Source organism: Tiliqua scincoides, chromosome 15, assembly GCF_035046505.1.
Source record: "Tiliqua scincoides isolate rTilSci1 chromosome 15, rTilSci1.hap2, whole genome shotgun sequence".
Classification (NCBI taxonomy): Eukaryota; Metazoa; Chordata; class Lepidosauria; order Squamata; family Scincidae; genus Tiliqua; species Tiliqua scincoides.
Genome location: NC_089835.1, coordinates 806,660 through 823,303, shown reverse-complemented (window position 1 = coordinate 823,303; position 16,644 = coordinate 806,660). Strand labels below are relative to the sequence as shown.

The 16,644-nt window shown below is 51.0% G+C and overlaps 1 protein-coding gene across 1 annotated transcript; it reads right to left on the bottom strand.

The window, feature by feature from the left end:
• Window positions 1-1,074: 1,074 nt before the first annotated feature.
• On the bottom strand, window positions 1,075-16,179 carry DPP3 (dipeptidyl peptidase 3). Its single transcript, XM_066610190.1, has 18 exons — window positions 16,130-16,179; window positions 14,361-14,639; window positions 13,532-13,621; window positions 13,194-13,331; window positions 12,943-13,017; window positions 12,412-12,502; window positions 9,857-9,987; window positions 9,413-9,543; window positions 7,845-7,903; window positions 7,479-7,673; window positions 6,794-6,906; window positions 5,950-6,042; window positions 5,578-5,640; window positions 4,792-4,916; window positions 3,769-3,889; window positions 3,113-3,292; window positions 2,375-2,537; window positions 1,075-1,422 (listed from the first exon to the last, which is right to left on the bottom strand). Exons 2-18 carry the CDS (start codon window positions 14,628-14,630, stop codon window positions 1,277-1,279), a joined length of 2,184 nt encoding a protein of 727 aa, XP_066466287.1. The 5' UTR covers window positions 14,631-14,639; window positions 16,130-16,179; the 3' UTR covers window positions 1,075-1,276.
• Window positions 16,180-16,644: the final 465 nt, after the last annotated feature.

The following is a 16,644-nucleotide window of genomic DNA, read 5'->3' as shown; positions in this document are numbered from 1 at the left end:
TCATTCACCCAGTTAGGAAGTCAGCTTCACAAGCAGAACTTGCCTACCGAATAATCAATCCAAGAGAATTTTCACACCACCATTTCTTCACAATACCGACCCGAAATGGCTGACCGGCTGCACTGATGCAATACTCTGCTCACTTCCTTCCTCAGCCCCACTGAAACTCAGCTTACAGGATTTCAACCTCCTTCATTACACACACAAGTCTGGAGCAGTGCTTCTGTGCTCCCCACTCCACTCCTTATGACCATCTTCCCTGAAAAGTTTCACCTAACCAAACCAACCTTTTAAGGCTGCTGTAGCTTGCCCCACTCCTCAAAAATTGCTCAGGATATTTGTGAATATTCCATGACATTTCCATAGCTCAGCCCAGTGGCAACTCAGCTAGCTAGCAACAGCCTCTGTATTTAAGGGAAGGTACAGAAATACCAATTGCTATAGGCCAGTGGTTCTCAGGCCTACGTGGAGAGGGGAGATTTACTGCATGGGTAACAGCCTATCCTTCATACCTTCTTTACCCAGGCTTCGCGCACTGGAGAGGACACTCCAACTTTGCCATATGGCGTCGGCACAACACGGGAAGCAGCAGTTTACCGGTTCTCAGACTTTTAGCACCAGGACACACTTTTTAGAATGGGATTCTGTCAGGACCCACCGGAAGTGATGTCATGACCAGAAGTGACATCAAATAGGAAGAGTTTTAACAAACCTAGGCTGCAATTCTACCCACGCTTACCCAGGAGTAAGCCCCATTTGCTATCATTGTTAAAAGCATATACATAGTAGCCTGTAAAAAGTACAGGTCTGTAACATTTCCCCAAATGCAGTCACATACCATGGCAGCCTCAAGTCTAATATGTTAAAAATAAAATATTGAAATGAATGGGAACCCACCTGAAATTGGCTCACGACCCACAGTTTGAGAATCACTGCTATTCGCAGATCTGAGGCTACAGATGGACTAGTGCAACACACCAGGCTGGAGTCAATGCTACTAATCCCCCCCCCCAAAAAAAAAACCAAAAAACAAAATGGGACACGAGCACAGGAAAAAAGGAAGTCAAAACACACTTTACAAAAGCGGCATTTATTCCATTCCTGGTGCAACGGGAGAGCCAGGGCCATCCCAGAATGGCGCAACATCTAACTATGTTAAGAGGGGTCAGGCCATTCACTAATTGCTGTGCTCCATTTCACAAGAGTTTTGTAGGGTACAGAAAGTCCCTGGCAGGCCCTGGGGGCTTGGGGGAGGAGCCAAGCCATGCCTGGAAGCTCAGCTTCCCCAGTAGTGGGCGTCGGCACGGACCAGTTCCAGCAGGTGCTGCTCTAGGACTTCAGCGTCTTTGGGGAATCGGTCACGGAAAGATTTCACCAGCCCAGCCGCAGTGCCTTCATACTGCACCAGTACTACATCTTGTCCTGGAGGGAGGGAGGGAGGGAGGGAAGGTTAGACAATGTTAGCAGGCTTGATCCAGCAGCACAACAAGGCTACGGGATCTGTTACCACTGATTTATGTTCAGGGTGATTTGCGAAGTGGAGAGACAGATTCCCTGCCCCAAGGAGCTCACAATCTAAAAGACGCGGTGAGAAGCAGGGAAACAGTGCAAGATGAACAAGTATAAATAGAGGTGTCGTTAAACATGTTCATTTTTTGTGGATTTTGTTTTTCCCGCAAGGAGGAAAAGTGCAGAAAGTGGTGTTATGTGTTTTTATTCCAACGGCACATTTTTATAAATTATAATCTCTGTGAGTGTAATAGGCAGGTGATATAGGTGGTGTAGCATCAGCAGATGCAGCCAGTCATTATCCATTCACCCCACCCCAGTCCAACCCATTTTTATATACTTGAAGATTTTGAGTTGGCAAGATATATATTGGCAACCTTCAATCTCGAAAGACTCTGGTATCGCGCTCTGAAAGGTGGTTCTGGCACAGCGTCTAGTGTGGCTGAAAAGGCCAATTCGGGAGCGACAATCCCTTCCACACCGGGAGCAAGTGCAGTCTGTCCCTGGTCTGTCTCCCTGGCTATGGGCCTTCCTTCTTTGCCTCTTAGCCTCAGTCTGTTGGCCAAGTGTCTCTTCCAACTGGGAAAGGCCATGCTGCACAGCCTGCCTCCAAGCGGGCCGCTCAGAGGCCAGGGTTTCCCACCTGTTGAGGTCCACTCCTAAGGCCTTCAGATCCCTCTTGCAGATGTCCTTGTATCGCAAGAGTCGGCAAGAGGATTCACGAAAAGGGGAGGACGGTCCAAGGTGGAAGGACTTGGTCATCTCGAGCTTGAAACAAGCCAAGAGGAAACACTGAAAGCTGTCCAGAGATGTGGGATCGGACAGAGAGAGTACTGGGAAGGCGGACGGTCCTGGGGGGCCTTACCTTCCAGGCGGGTGTTTGCTTGCACAAACAGCTTGCGTGCCTCCTTGCGCAGCAGCACGGTGTGGCGCAGGCTCAGGAAGCGCTGGGGTTCCTCATCCGTCACTGCCGAGTACGCCTCGTAGAGCGCGCGGCCTCCCGCTACGTCTGCCGTTGACTTCAGTACCTTCAAAGTGGACAGCACCTGCTGAGTCACGGGGGAAGAACATGCCCCGTCCCCACCACCTGCCTCCACCCACCTGCTTCTCAACCAGAGTGCTGACCCTTCCCACACCACACAAAGCAGTGGCGAAAACATGCTCCTGCCTTCTCTCTCGAAGCCAATTGCAGATGTTCCCTCGGGCAAATTTCACAGTTACTACATGCTGCTGTTCTTCCAAGACTGCCTATTAATTGGAGGGTGCCGGACTTGACTGGTGGATCAGCCAGCTAAAGCTTCCTCTTTCTCGCCCTCTGCCTTTCAAATGGAGCCTGCACTCGCTGCCTGGCAGAGCGAAAGGGCACAGCAACTCAATGGCAGTGCCCAGTGAGTGGATGCCACCAAGCAGAGGAAACAAAAGGATGCATGGCCACTTGTTTGCTCCCCCCTCTTGCCCTCTGGGCTGGACAAGCTTCAGACAACTGCCCTAAAGCCTTACAGTCCCGAGGAAACCCACTCAGCCTGCCCCTCCACTTTGCAAGGCAATGCTACAGAAGGGGTCTCCAGACCACCCCCCCTGCCTGGATCTTGCTGCTGTCTACCTGCAGCTTGAGGAGGAAGCGCTCCAGAGCTGGCTTCCCCACTGCAACAATCTTGCTGCGGTCCAGTGAGATGATGGCGTCGGGTTTGCCGTCTGCTCCAGTCGTGTGTTGCAGCGACACCAGCCCCCCACCTGCCTCCAGAAGCACCCTCAGGATGACAAAGCGGGCCTGCATGTGAGCCTGGCAGGGGAGGAAGGAACACAAGAAGCTGTTAAGAAGGGAAGGAGGAGAGAGATCCTCCAGGGATGCTGGGAATCTTAACTGTCAAGCATCTAACACAACCCACAAAGTTGCATCTGAACTGTATCGAGACCCATCTCAAGAGCCACCTTTTCCATTGAATCTCTGGCACCAGGCCTTTAGCCTCTGCTCTCTGCTGCAACTGAGCCCAAGTGCATGAAACTGAAATCACCCCATCTGCTTCCCTTCTGTATCCCTGCCTTAGCCTCCTCTTCTCAAAGTTTAACTTCTCAAGTTACGTCACAATGTGCTGGTTGACCCACAATCTGAGTGCTGACAGCAGCATTTGCCAAATGGTCAATACCAAGTGCTTGGGGGCTCTTCTTGTTGTTAAAATGGTTGTCAGACCTTTAGAGAGGGAAGACTCTCTCTAAAGAGAGAGGGTCAGGTCTCCTGCTTCTACGTCAGACCCTCACCTGGCGCCACGTCCCAGATTCTGGAGTGTAGAATTCCAGCGCCAGCAGCCCAGCTCGCACCATGTTCAACCAGTTAATGTAGATCACATCCTCAGCCGCTTCTCCTTCCAAATCAAAGATCCTGGGGTAGGAGAAAACGATTACTAAAGGGAAAGAGTGGGAGCAACAAAGCTGACCCCCACCTTATATGACACACATTTCCATTTGTAATGTGCTCCATCACCTTTGTAGCAAGCCAGGCAGGTTAGGGAGCTATTGCACCCAATTCACAGATGGGAAAAACTGAGGCTAAAAGGGACAGAGCGATTTGTCCAAGCAGAGCCCATGACCAAGCTAAGCTCCTATGGCAGCCCTCTCAGGCTGAAGTCCAACTCTCTAGCTAGCAAGTTGTGCTGTTTGATATGTTTCCAGCAGCTATATCCAGCCGACAAGTTCTGCATCTCCAATGCGGACCAAAAGTCTCTCTCTTTCTGCCCACCCCATGCCACAAGAGAAAGTCTACAGTAGTATTGAAAGGAGGTCCTTCCTCACAACATCATTCTCGCTTAAAACCTTTTCTCTGAAGCCTTTGGTAACATCTGAATTGCAGAAGGGAGAGAGGATTATTATTAACAGTATGCGTGACACAGTCACATATGCACCCCTCGTGTACCCGCCTTCCATCTCTCTGTTTCCCTTGTATCAACATCCCAACTGTAAGCCCCTCAGGGCAGAGACTGGCTAGCTCATTCTTAAAGCGCCACTCATGCTGAGGGCACTAAAAACAGGAAGTGAAAGAGTGAAGGCCCAACTGGAAAAGTGAAGTGAGGGCCCAACTGTGAAAGCACACACAATTCCTGAACATTTTGTTCCTTTTCATTCCAGAACTTCATGTCTCCAAACAAACTTGGGAGGTGAGATTTTCTCAGAGGAAAACATCTGGTCTAAAATCTGCTTTACCTGAAATGTCACCACCCCTCTTGTGCTTTTGCTTACTTGCTCCATCTTCCCCCCACCCACCCACCCACCCCACAGGGCACTCACCCCAACACCTCCTTGTTCAGGCAGAGGTACAGCCCCACACATTCTGCCCGACACTCCTCGTAGCTGGATGCAACACTTGAGAACTTGCTGTCCCACGTCTCGCCGCCTCGGTACCAACTTCGGATCTGTGGGGGATAGGAAGGGGTTCAGCACTAGGCAGGCACGCTAAGGAAATGGGCTTAGCTTACACTTCATGCTGAGAATGTTGAAGCACGCGGTTGATGTAGCCCCAGAATCTCTTATCAGGACTGCAGGAATGCGGCACTTAAATTTTAACCCCATGGCTAGGGAGAGAACGAGAAGGGGCACAGTCCACATCCTGGGTGGAAATATTCCAGCAAGCTATGCAAAGCATCCTAATTAATGCTACTCATAAGGAGGACATACTATGTTGTACACATAAGTAATCATGGGCAGAAGGGGGTGACCACTATAACGTCACTCACCTCCAAAAGGCCTCCTTTGTTCTGCTGTGCATTTAAGATTTAACCAAGCAAAGGCAGCCTGATTTTAAGCTCATCTATCCAGCCACATGAGGGCGAGAAACTTGGGCCTTTTTCACTTTTTAAGAGAGAAATCATTTCTGGGATACTGAAGTCAGATACCAGACTGTGCCGGAGAAACACAGACATTCCACTAATATTATGGGGTGCCTCCTGTGCCAAAGCAAAGGACTCCTCTCTCCTTTTCCTTTATCTCCAGTCAGAAATAGATTTTATCTTTCAGAAGCTTTGCAGGTGTCCAACCTCTTCCACACCCGCACCCTGCCCCTGGCAAAATCCTCACCAGCTCCCCGGTTTCTGGGTTGATCACGGCTTCCCGGTCAAAGTTGCAGTTCCCCAGGTCATCCTGCCAGGATCAGATCAAGAGAAGGATAGCTGAGAAAGGGCCCTGAAGCAATCGGGAGACCGCGGGCAAGGAGGTCTGGTAAAAAAGCCTCCGCATGGAGCACAACAGAGAAAAGAATTCTAGCTCCAGGTTCCCCCAAACATGCCTGTTTGGATGCTCTGATAAGGTCCCCGCAGTAGCGATGCACGGAAGCACAAACACACGTGGGTTTGTACAGAATGTGAATTTGCGAAGTCACTTCTTATAAGGCACTCCTCCCGTGACACACTCAAGCAAGACGCAGGCGCACAGCCCCTGTGAAGCACCCACCTGGACGAAAAGCTTTCCACTGCCGTGGCCCAAGAGTTCATGGAGTCCGACTTGCACCTCAAAGGACGGCCCCTTCCACTTGATGTACAGATCCTGCAACAGACATGCCCCAGCCCACAAATCAGGTTCACGGTTGCAGGCGTGGCTTCCCCTGACCCGAGCGGACTAACTGGGCTTGCTGGTGCTGGCTGGAGGAAGATGGAAGATGTTCAGGAATACTGGGAGTGGTGGCAACACCACCTATGTCCACACATCCAGGCATGTTTGCATCCTGAAAGTTCTTAAGCAGGGGCACTTCTGTCTTGTACATTAATTACAGCCCTACTCAGGCATGTCTGCTCAGAAGTAAGATGCACTAGGATTTCCTCCCAGGCAGTGGCGTAGCTAAGGAGGGGTCTGGGGGGGTACAGGGCCCTGGGTGCCACACCCCAAGGGGTGTCAAAGTACCTTCCCCTGCACCACCACCCCATGGACTCTTGGAGTGGTTGCTGCTGAGTGGCTGACTGCTTTTTCATGTTTTTCCCCACGAAAAAAGCGGTCAGCCACTCAGAGTGATGCACAACTGTTCTGAGTACCCACAACCCAGTCTAACTGGTGGTAATGTCATCACATCACCACAATTACTTCTGGGTCAGGAACTTTGGGGGGACGACGCCGAGTGCCACAGCTCTGGATGCCAGACAGCCAGTTAAACCAGTGCTCCCACGTAAGGCGATACTGGATCGCACTCTTAATATACAGTATACGGAAAGGCTGTTTCTAAAAATATTAAAGTGAATTCCAGCCAAGATGGCGCAAGATGGCGCAAGCCCACCCCCCAAGTCCCCCCCACCTCCCCCCCCACCTTGTCCTCCTCTGCGAGGAAAGTCAGCTTGTCCTTCTGGGTGGAATAACCAACAGCCAGCACGTTGCCCAAGGAGACATTCTTGAAGCCGTCTGTCTGGCGGATGTCATCATCTGGGGAGGGCAAGAAGGAACGGACAAGGCCTGCTGAGTGGGGTCTCGGGGAACAGGGGGGCCAGGAGGAGACAGAAACATCACTCCCGCCCCTCTCTCCATATCAACACCCACAAAATGGCCACACTAACTCAGGCTCCTAGTTCACACAGCTCAGGGTGATGTTCAGCGACTGATAGTGGTTGTCCAGGTTTGTAGGCAGAGAGGAGTCTTTCTCCAGACACACCCACAAATGCCAGGATCTTCCACAAACAGGGGCAGGCAAAACAAGTCCTCTAACTGCTCCCCTCACATGCGTCCCATGTGCAATTTGCAAAGAGCACCAGGAATTGCTAAAGCAACACTTGGGAGCCTAAGAGGAAGGCCACCTGATGCCTACAGCCTCCCGGGCAATCTCCCCACATCTCCTGAGCTGGCCGATCAGGCAATCATAGAAGACTGGAGTATTCTACAGGCCCATATGAGTGTCAGCTGCTGCCCCACATCCTGCCTCCCGAGCTCAGAGCAACGCCCAGCCAGTTGGGAGGGGGAACCTGGGCAAGCAAAGCTGAGCTGCCCACCGGGGCCCTTACAGTTTGGGATATTGATGCCTGCAGGAATCCCACTGCCGGCGAAGGTCAAGACATCCAGGGAAGTGAAGTCGGGCTTGAGGAAAGAGTCCTTCTCAAAGGCCCGAGGCCAGGGCAGCTCCTTCAGAAGGCGCTCCGCAGCCGCCACCAGTCGAGCAAACTTCGCACTCATCGCCTTGTTGACGACAGCCACAAAGCCTGAGAAGGGAGACACGGTTACTGCTGAGTAACTAAAGCCCAGGTCTCCCCCCCCATGTCCTCTCCATCTTTATACCCTATTGCTGCCTAATTATTTCCTTGCAGCTGGATCTTCACAGCTTCAGTACTTAACATTTATGCAACGCTTCCTGAGCACTCACAGAGCAGTACCTTCAAATTCCCCTCGGGAGCCGTAGGGATCGCGGTAACTTTCAATGAACCCAATGTAGCTGGGGACAGGAAGAGGAAGGAAAGCAAGGGAGTGAGGAAGACAGACAAACGGCAGGTTCACTGCAGAGACCTGCCTCCGACCGAATCATCTCGCACAGTCTCGGTTCTGGTCGATCCAGAGCCCGGAAGGGTGTCCAGGTGTTTGGCTGGACTGCAGGTATGTTTCTATTTATGGCCCAGGCTGGTATTTTGTGTGTGAGGATGGATGGAAAGCGCATCCAGGTAGGCAGATGGATGGACTGCAAGCGTGTTTCTGTGCCCAAGATCTCATTTTGGGCCTGGCCCCACCACGACCCTAGTACTACCCCCCTAAAAATTGTGTCATGATGACTCCCCGCATCTTTTCTCCAATGTCTTTTGGCACCTGCATCCTCCACAGGGTTGGGGATTCTTCCTTTCCCCCACTCCTCAACACTGTGCAGTTCCCCTATCCTGGGAGTCAAACCTGGGCGAAAGCCAGAAATTCTAATCAGATTCCCTACAATACAGAAGCTCATTCCACTCCTCTTTGTCCAGCCAGTCAACATTCATACAAATCCCACACTCAGGCTGGATCAATCTGGATTCCCTGGATTGCAGAGAAAACAACGAAACAGCCCAGAGCAGTGCTCCCCAAACTTTTTAGCACCAGGACCCACTTTTTAGAATGACAATCTATCGTGACCCACTAGACAAAAAAAAAGATCTAAAAATATTTTATGTATTAATAATAATATTAATGAATTATTACTCAATAATAATTGGGGTCCTGTGCTCCGGAGACTGCTAGAGGCCTTGCATGTACTCTGTGTGAGTAACATTTGCTAGACTCTTCCTAGAAAAGGAGTTCAAAACTTTACAGTCATTCCAGGGTACCCAGAAGACTGAACTGGAGAGCAAGATGTGCAGTGAGGGACTTCCAGGCCAGACAAAAGGCTGAAATTGGGTTCACACAAGATGCCAATTACTAGAGCAGGGGTGCTCAATAGGTGGATCGCGATCTACCGGTAGATCGCGAGGCAAAATGAGTAGATCGCGGAGCCCTGTCTCTCCAAACTGTTAATATGTCAGTTTCGTCTAGTGACTAGACGAAACTGACATATTTAGCTGACACTAAACTGACACTGAAACTGACACTTTAGCTGCTCTTCAGGCATGCAGCAACAAAACTGACGAAACTGACTAGACTCCAGCAGGGGCTCCATACATTAAAGGGGGTGTCTGTCAGACGCTTCCTTCCCCCCTGGTAGATCTCCGGGCCTTGCTGGGTTTCAAAGTAGCTCTCGAGCCAAAAAAAGTGTGAGCACCCCTGTACTAGAGAAAACCAGAAAACGTGACATTTTAATTTGGGGGTATGAAGATGACCTCGTATCACAGGTTAGTGCTCCAGCTAAGGATTTTCTTCTGCAAATCGGGCAAGGGTGCTTGCAGTTTTCTTTAAAGTTTAAAAACATATTGTGACCCACCAAAAACCAGCTCACAACACACCGGTAGGTCCTGACCCACAGTTTGGAAGGCCCAGAGCCTACCTCTCCACGATAGGACCCTTGTCGCGAATCCAGCACCGAGAGCCTTCCTTGTGGGCCTTGACGGAGCCGTGTGTGAAGCTGGTGATGTAGTGGGCCAGCATCTCCTCCTGTGTGGGATTTGCAGCATGTTCCTAGCAAGAGAGGCAGAAGTCTGGAGTCAGGGCATCAGTCCCCAGTGAACACTGTAACTTATGTGCAAGTTTGACTTAGAGCCAGCACTGCTGAAATGGTCCGCGGAATGGCGCCCTTGAAAAGGCTGCAAACTGAGGAACCCCCAGCCCACCTGTCTGCGGCCCTCTCCAGCCTGCTGCTCCACTGTGCTAGAAACCTGCCTAAGAAGATACGAGAGCAATGCCCATGCCAATCTAGACATTGCACAAAACACGAGCAGCCTACAATGACAGCCAGGTGTTTAGGTCCTGCCTACGCCTCGTCCTCTCTCACCTGGGCTTTCTGCAAGTTCGCCACCACCCTCTCTAGAAGTGAGCTGTAATCGCCTCTCGTCACTGTGAACGTGTGGCCTTGGAACTCAAAACACTTCAGCTTGGTGGTCATGTCCTCATCGAGGTTGGCATCTGTGCGAGAAAGCAGACAAATGAGAAGCAGGCAGGTCTTGGGATGGGGGGGGACACAGCCAACAGGGGACCACGAATGACTGAAGGATATTTGCATTTAGATGATACTTAATAAACACACACAGAGCATGACTGGCATCTCAATGCACTGGCGTCGCTAGGGGGTGCGGGCTGCACCAGGTGACGCGCAGGGGGGGTGACGTGCCCTTGGGGAGGATGCGCTAACATTGCGGGGTTAGGCGCTACCTCGTCATGCCATACACCCATGGATGTGGAATGGCCAACAGAACGCAATGCAAAAATCAGAATTGAAATCGCTCCTTTCGTTCAAAAGTTATGCCCAAAAAACCGTAAGGAAAAAATGCATGGAGTCCTACGGAAAGTGAAAGTGAGCCGTATCGTGCGTTTACTCGTGAGTAGGCAAACTTGCCTTAGGCCATCGGAAAGGGCAGGCTGGGAGGAATCCAGCAACACCAGAATGGTCCTGATCCAATGAATGCAGCCCCCCAAAAACACCGAAGAAGCTCCCCCCACAGCTGCGAGTCTGAGCCCGAAACAAAACAACGTAGTCACGTTTACTCGCAAGTAAGCGGACTTGCCTTAGTCAAGGCAGGCTGAGAGGCAGGTTGAGAGGCTCCAAGGACATCAGAATGGTCCTCATCCAATGAGTGCAGCCCCCAAAAACACCGGAGAAGGAGGTTCCTCCTTCCCAGTCTATGGAGCCCTATGGAAAGCAAAGCAGCCTCACAGTCACGATTACTCACGAGTAGGCAGATGTGCCTTGGTTGGTGGTCAGGCCAGGCAAAGGGGAATGTGAGGACACCAGAAGGGTCCTGATTCAATGGAGCTGCTCCAGAAGGCAGCCTCCCCCCCCCCCAAAAAAAAGAACAAAAAGAGGCTTGAAGGACAAGGGGAAAGTTTTCTATTTTGCACTTGTGAAGCCAGGAGGGTCTTCATCTTGATGTGCTTGAAATAGAAGAACTTTAAACTGGGCACTAGGAGGGCTAGAAATCTCACTGATTCCTTTTGGGGGGTTGTTATTGTAGGCAGACTACAGATTAAGACCACTATGGGACTTACTTCTGAGTAGACATGCATAGGCTTGGGCTCCCAGTCTGCAATCCTATCCATACTTTCCTGAGAGTAAGCCCCATTGACCAAAACAGGACTTACTTCAGAGTAGATTCACCTGGTGGAACAGGACTGGCTCCCCCTTATTTAATTATTTTATTTTAATTTAATTATTTATAATTATTTATTTTAATTTGCTTGATGATGTCACTTCTGGCCATGACATCACTTCCAATGGGTCCTGGACAGATTTTCATTCTAAAAAGTGGGTCCCGGTGCTAAACGTTTGAGAACTGCTGCAATAAGGTGTGAGTAAGTTGACATGTTAGGAGTGGACCTCAACAGGTGGGAAACCCTGGCCTCTGAGCGGCCCGCTTGGAGGCAGGCTGTGCAGCATGGCCTTTCCCAGTCAGAAGAGACAGTCTGAGGCAAAGAGGCAAAGAAGGAAGGCCCGTAGCCAGGGAGACAGGCCAGGGACAGACTGCACTTGCTCCCGGTGTGGAAGGGATTGTCACTCCCGAATTGGCCTTTTCAGCCACACTAGACGCTGTTCCAGAACCACCATTCAGAGCGCAATACCAGAGTCTTTCGAGACTGAAGGTTGCCAACAAGTTGACATGGGTGTGTGTGTTTTTGTGACTCTACAAGTTTTCAAAATCACTAAAATCAGAATTTGGAGGAATAATCCCATCATGTTATATATCAATCAATGCGTAATTTCATGCAGAATGCAGAGAAACAAACCACAGTGAAATATCTGTGTTATAACAAAAGGTACAGCCAAAAAACCGGTGGAGGCGGGGCGATGGTACATCACCACGCCCACCTGGGCATTGCCCCACCCACTACATGGGGTGACACACAGGCCTCCTGCATCGGGTGACGCGAATCCTAGTGACGCCACTGCCTCAATGCAAGCCACAGGTCAACTGCAGAGCCACTTCTTATCTCAGGAACATGAACCCCATTTATTCTGCAGGATCTCATATCTCCCACAAATGCTAACCTAATGCTAACAAATGCATATCTGGGAGTAAACACCACTGAACATAGTCGCACTTACTCCCAAGCAAATATGTAAAAGGATTTTGTAAGCAGAAAAAGAAAAAGGCAACAGAGAAGTTTGCCCTCTAATAGCCTCTATTGGCAACCCATTCCTATGCTTGTCTATTCAGAAGTAAGCCCCATTGAGTCTGACAGGGCTTACATCCAGGTGTGTATCATATTGCAGCCTCAGTCTTCCCCATCTGCAAAATGGGTACAATACGTATTTGCTTCACAGTGTTGTGACAGGCATGCAGAGAGCATACTGAAGAGGCTGGGGACGTCTGAGTAGCTCCCAAAGGGTCTTACCATCTGAAAGCACAGATGCCAGACGAACCTCGTAGGACGCCTTGCCGTTCACTTCAGTCTTGAAAAGTCTCGTGTTGTACGCGCTGATATTCTGGAGAGAGATTTAAGAACAGATAGGTGAGAACGGCAAGCCCTGGGAGAGCCTATACTTAAACTTCACTGTGTGCAGGATACACACACATTGCCTAGCTGCTGTGCTTGCAACAACTCTGCAAGGCAAGTATTATGCCCATATTGCAGAAGGAAAGACTAAAGGCCATAGAAAGACTTCATGGCAGAGGAGAGATTTGAAATGGGGAAATCGCTGGGAAAATCCCACTGCGCAGCCGTCTAGCCACTGCGCTACAGCAGCTGTACGTGCAGTATGTAAGAGTGCTCCTAGGCATGGGCAGAGGGCCTCCTGGACACCACTGGATAATCTCAACCAGCCCCGTAGTATTTGAGCCACCCCAGCTCCTCCAGCGATCCACAGCCCAGCATGATGCAGGCTACCCAGGAGCGGAGGGCAGGAAAGGAGGACGTGCGAAGTACCTGAGAGTCGAGGAAATCTTGGGCCAGCTTTGCATCTTCCATGGAGCAGTTTGCAGAGAAGTAAGTGGAGAGGCCCTGGAGGAGAGGAAGAGACCACAGAACACCCATGGTGGACTTGGCCTGCCGATCACAATCCCTGCCCCAAATGTCACCAGCACCCCTTTCACCAGGTTCCAAGAACTGGGAACCTGTGGTTCCAGGCAAACCAGGCTCCAGACAAACGCAGAGATGGAAGGCCAGAGGAAACGTACCTCACCACAGAGCCCCAAGTGCTTCTCTGTGGGCTCCAGTGAGAACATCCGCTCGCCACAGCTGCCCCACAGCCTCTCCATCTCTTCCGGGTGCTCCTTGAAGGCCTGGCTCGCCCACACCAGCTGCTTCAGCTTTTCCTAGAGGTAGAAGGACCAAAGGACTGCCATATGTAGAGGGAATTAGTGGCACCTTGACCCAGCAGAACATAGGCCCCACCCCTTCTGGGGATGCAGCCAATGCAGCAAAAGGAACATTTCCATTGGCTAAAGAACAACAGGTGGCACCTCCAGCTCTCCCCCACCCCACCTCACAGTCCCTTTTTCTGCACTGAACTCACCTTTGGAAGGTTGGGCACAAATTTGGTGTCCCCAAAGGATTTGTAGTTGCCCATGTTGGCATAGACGGCAGCTGCGTACACCAGGAACGCCTGTAAATGACAAGCACCACAGTGAACGTACCCACCACCCAGCAAAATAAGTCAGCGTCACCCCACATTTTACAGAGGGAGAGAAACAGAGGTTGACAACTGGACGCTTTGGGTATCCAGCTTCATTTACCCACAAACCGCTTCAGATCAGGGAACTGAGTTTTTAAAATAGAGGTTCTGGTTCCGTATTTTTTTTTGTTTCCTCTGGCTCAGATATGTAGGATCTGCCCCTTGCCATGGTGCTCCGAAATATTTATCTATGTTTCACCTTTTTATTCCGCCCTTCCTCCAAGGAGCTCAGGACCTCTCCCCTCCTTTCGTCCTCACAACAACTCTGTGAGTGGGTGAGGCTTAGAAATAGTGAGTTGCCCAAATATGAATTTGAGGCACTTGAGGAGAAGAAAAATTTACTTTCTTGTTGAAACAACTTAAAAAAAAAAAGTGTTTACAAGCAAAGAAACATGCAAGAGAATGCAAAAAACAAAACCAAGAAAATAAGTGTTATGTCATTGGCCCCTCTCCCTTGCAGCCCTGGCATTCCTTTGCAACCCCCCCCTTTGCAGGATGCTTCCTCTTAAAAACCCACCTGTTCTGTAACACCTTTTGCATTGCCCCCTACCAAGTTCCTTGATTGCAAACGGTTTCAAGTACTGGCACATGAATTCACCTCCTCCCCAGTTCCTCAGACATCGTGGCCCACAGACAAGCATCCCTAAAACGCCACAAACGGTTTCAGTACCTGATACTCCTCCTCCGAGAGGCCATGGGCACAGGCTAGTTCCCCTAACTGAGTAGGGTCCTGTGCCCGAAAGATCCGGGAGAGTAGGGTGTAGATTGCGGGTGATTCTGGGGAGGTCTGCAGCAGGACCACAAGCCCCCCATACCAGCAGGCCCGTGAGAGGTAGTGGGAGTAAAGCCGCTCCTCTGTCGACAGCAGCTGGAAGGCTTCGGCGCAGTCCAGCGTGGCAATGCCAATATCGTTGGGGAGAACATACTGGGAATCCACCATGGTGCCAAACTAGGGTGCGTGAACAAGGAGACGTACTACTATTATTAAGAATAGTTCTATACTCTTTTCAAGAAGAGTAGTTCACAAAGCAGTTTACACAGCAAAATAAATCAGTCAGGGATGGTTCCCTGTCCCCAAAGGGCGCACAAGTCTAAAAGAGCTGCAGAAGGGGGACCAGAAACAGCCACTGGAAAAGATGCCATGCTGGGGTGAAGAGGGACAGTTGCTCTCCCCCTACTAAATATAAGAGGGCACCACTAAAGAGTGCCTCTTTGCCCAGGAATTCAGGGAAAAGTGGTATGAATGTGTTGGGAACTGGTGCTTAATTGCTTAGCCATAGAACTGTAGAAGGAGAGAGGTGGAAGGGACCATAAGCAGTCATCTAGTCTAACCCCCTGCTCAGCACAGGTGACTATCTGACAGGTGGGCATCCAGCCTCTGCTTGGAAAGCTCTAAGGAGGAAGAGTCCAGCACTGCACAAGGCAGACTATACAGTCTCATACAGTGAGATTTGGGCCAGAGGGCCCAAGGAATTCTCCATGGTTAGGAACTAAGGTTAGAGCCTTCCCAAACGTTATAGCACGTTTTTTTATAGTGGGTTTTTAAAAAAATCTTTTTGTAACCCACCAAAACTTGGCTTGCAAACCACTGGTGGGTCCCAACCCACAATTTGGGAAACCCTGAGTTAGAGGATGTCAGTGGAAATCTGCGAAACCAGCCCAGTCCAAGACCTCAAGGCCAGTGGCAAGAGCCCCCCAGGGAAGGAGCCTGTTCCTCATCTTGGACCAGCGTCCAGAGCCCATCCAGAAAGGGCAGAGGCAGCTTGCACAGGCAGCTCCCAGTGAATTAAGGTTTCCGGAATGAAAGGGTGACGCAGGGCGGGTGCTGGGCCTACTTGCCAAGGGGGCTTTCGAGAACAGAAACCCCACACCCTGGAGAGCTTGGGAATTCTGCACAGCTGCAACACAAACAGGTTCTTCTAACACGCCCGGGAGCCCCAGGGGGTTGCACGGAGCCTGTCTGCTGCAGCGGATCCACACACAGCAGGCCGGAGCACCAGCTGCCTGCCAAATTCTTCTCAGCTGCACAGGCAGAATTGGGGAGGGGGAGGAAGAGAGCCTCACAAGTGGCTGAGTCAGACCAGAGCCTTGGTCCACGCATGGCTGACCCCGAAGGGCACCAGCTCGCCTGGGGTTTTTCTGTGCCCCACCTGGAAAGGCAGCCTGGGTCTTCCCACGGAAGGCAAGGCCTCTGCCCCTGAGCGGTGAACCCCTCGCCCCTTTCCCAAGCAGGGGAGATTCTGCTGTGGGAGAAACAGGAGCCTGAGGCACCATTTGGCGTGTGCAGAACGTGGCCCTTCCTATTTTGGCCAGCACGTGTCCCTTCCCACTGCAAGGCGGCTTCCGCCTCCCCAGCCCAGACCTTGTTCAGGCCAAGCACATGCCCCACTGCTGGAAGCCAGCTTGTGACCAGCCCCACACCTCTCCACACCTCCTCACCTGCCTTCCTCTCTCCTTTGCCACTTACAACTTCCTGCTACACCCCCCCTTTCCCCCATTCATAGCTTCAAACACAAGGCACGCCCCCTGTGATGCACCAGCCAATCCCAGCTTCCCCTCTGGTAGACTGATGCCTGGCTTGAGTCAATGACTGGCTCTCTTTTGGGGGGGGCAGGCAGCCTTTTGCCCCTCCCTCTTAAAGCCTACAGTTTTCATTGCTCCTGTTTCTTGGCTTTCCTGGCTTGGAGATTCTAAAGAAGGGTGCAGGGCAGCCTGGAACTGCATTCAGCGGGGCTTAGTATCATACTACAGTACATACTATTTGTAATTAAATATTATTATTAATAAATAGTTTGCACTGGCACATTTGCAATGCACAAATCACACTGATGCTTGTAGAATCTTGGCCCGGCCCTTCCAACGACACCACAAAGGAAGTCGTATTAGCCCCATTTTGCAGACAGGGAAGACTGAGGCCCAGAGTGGGCAGCCTGTCTGACTAAGGCCGCGCGGTG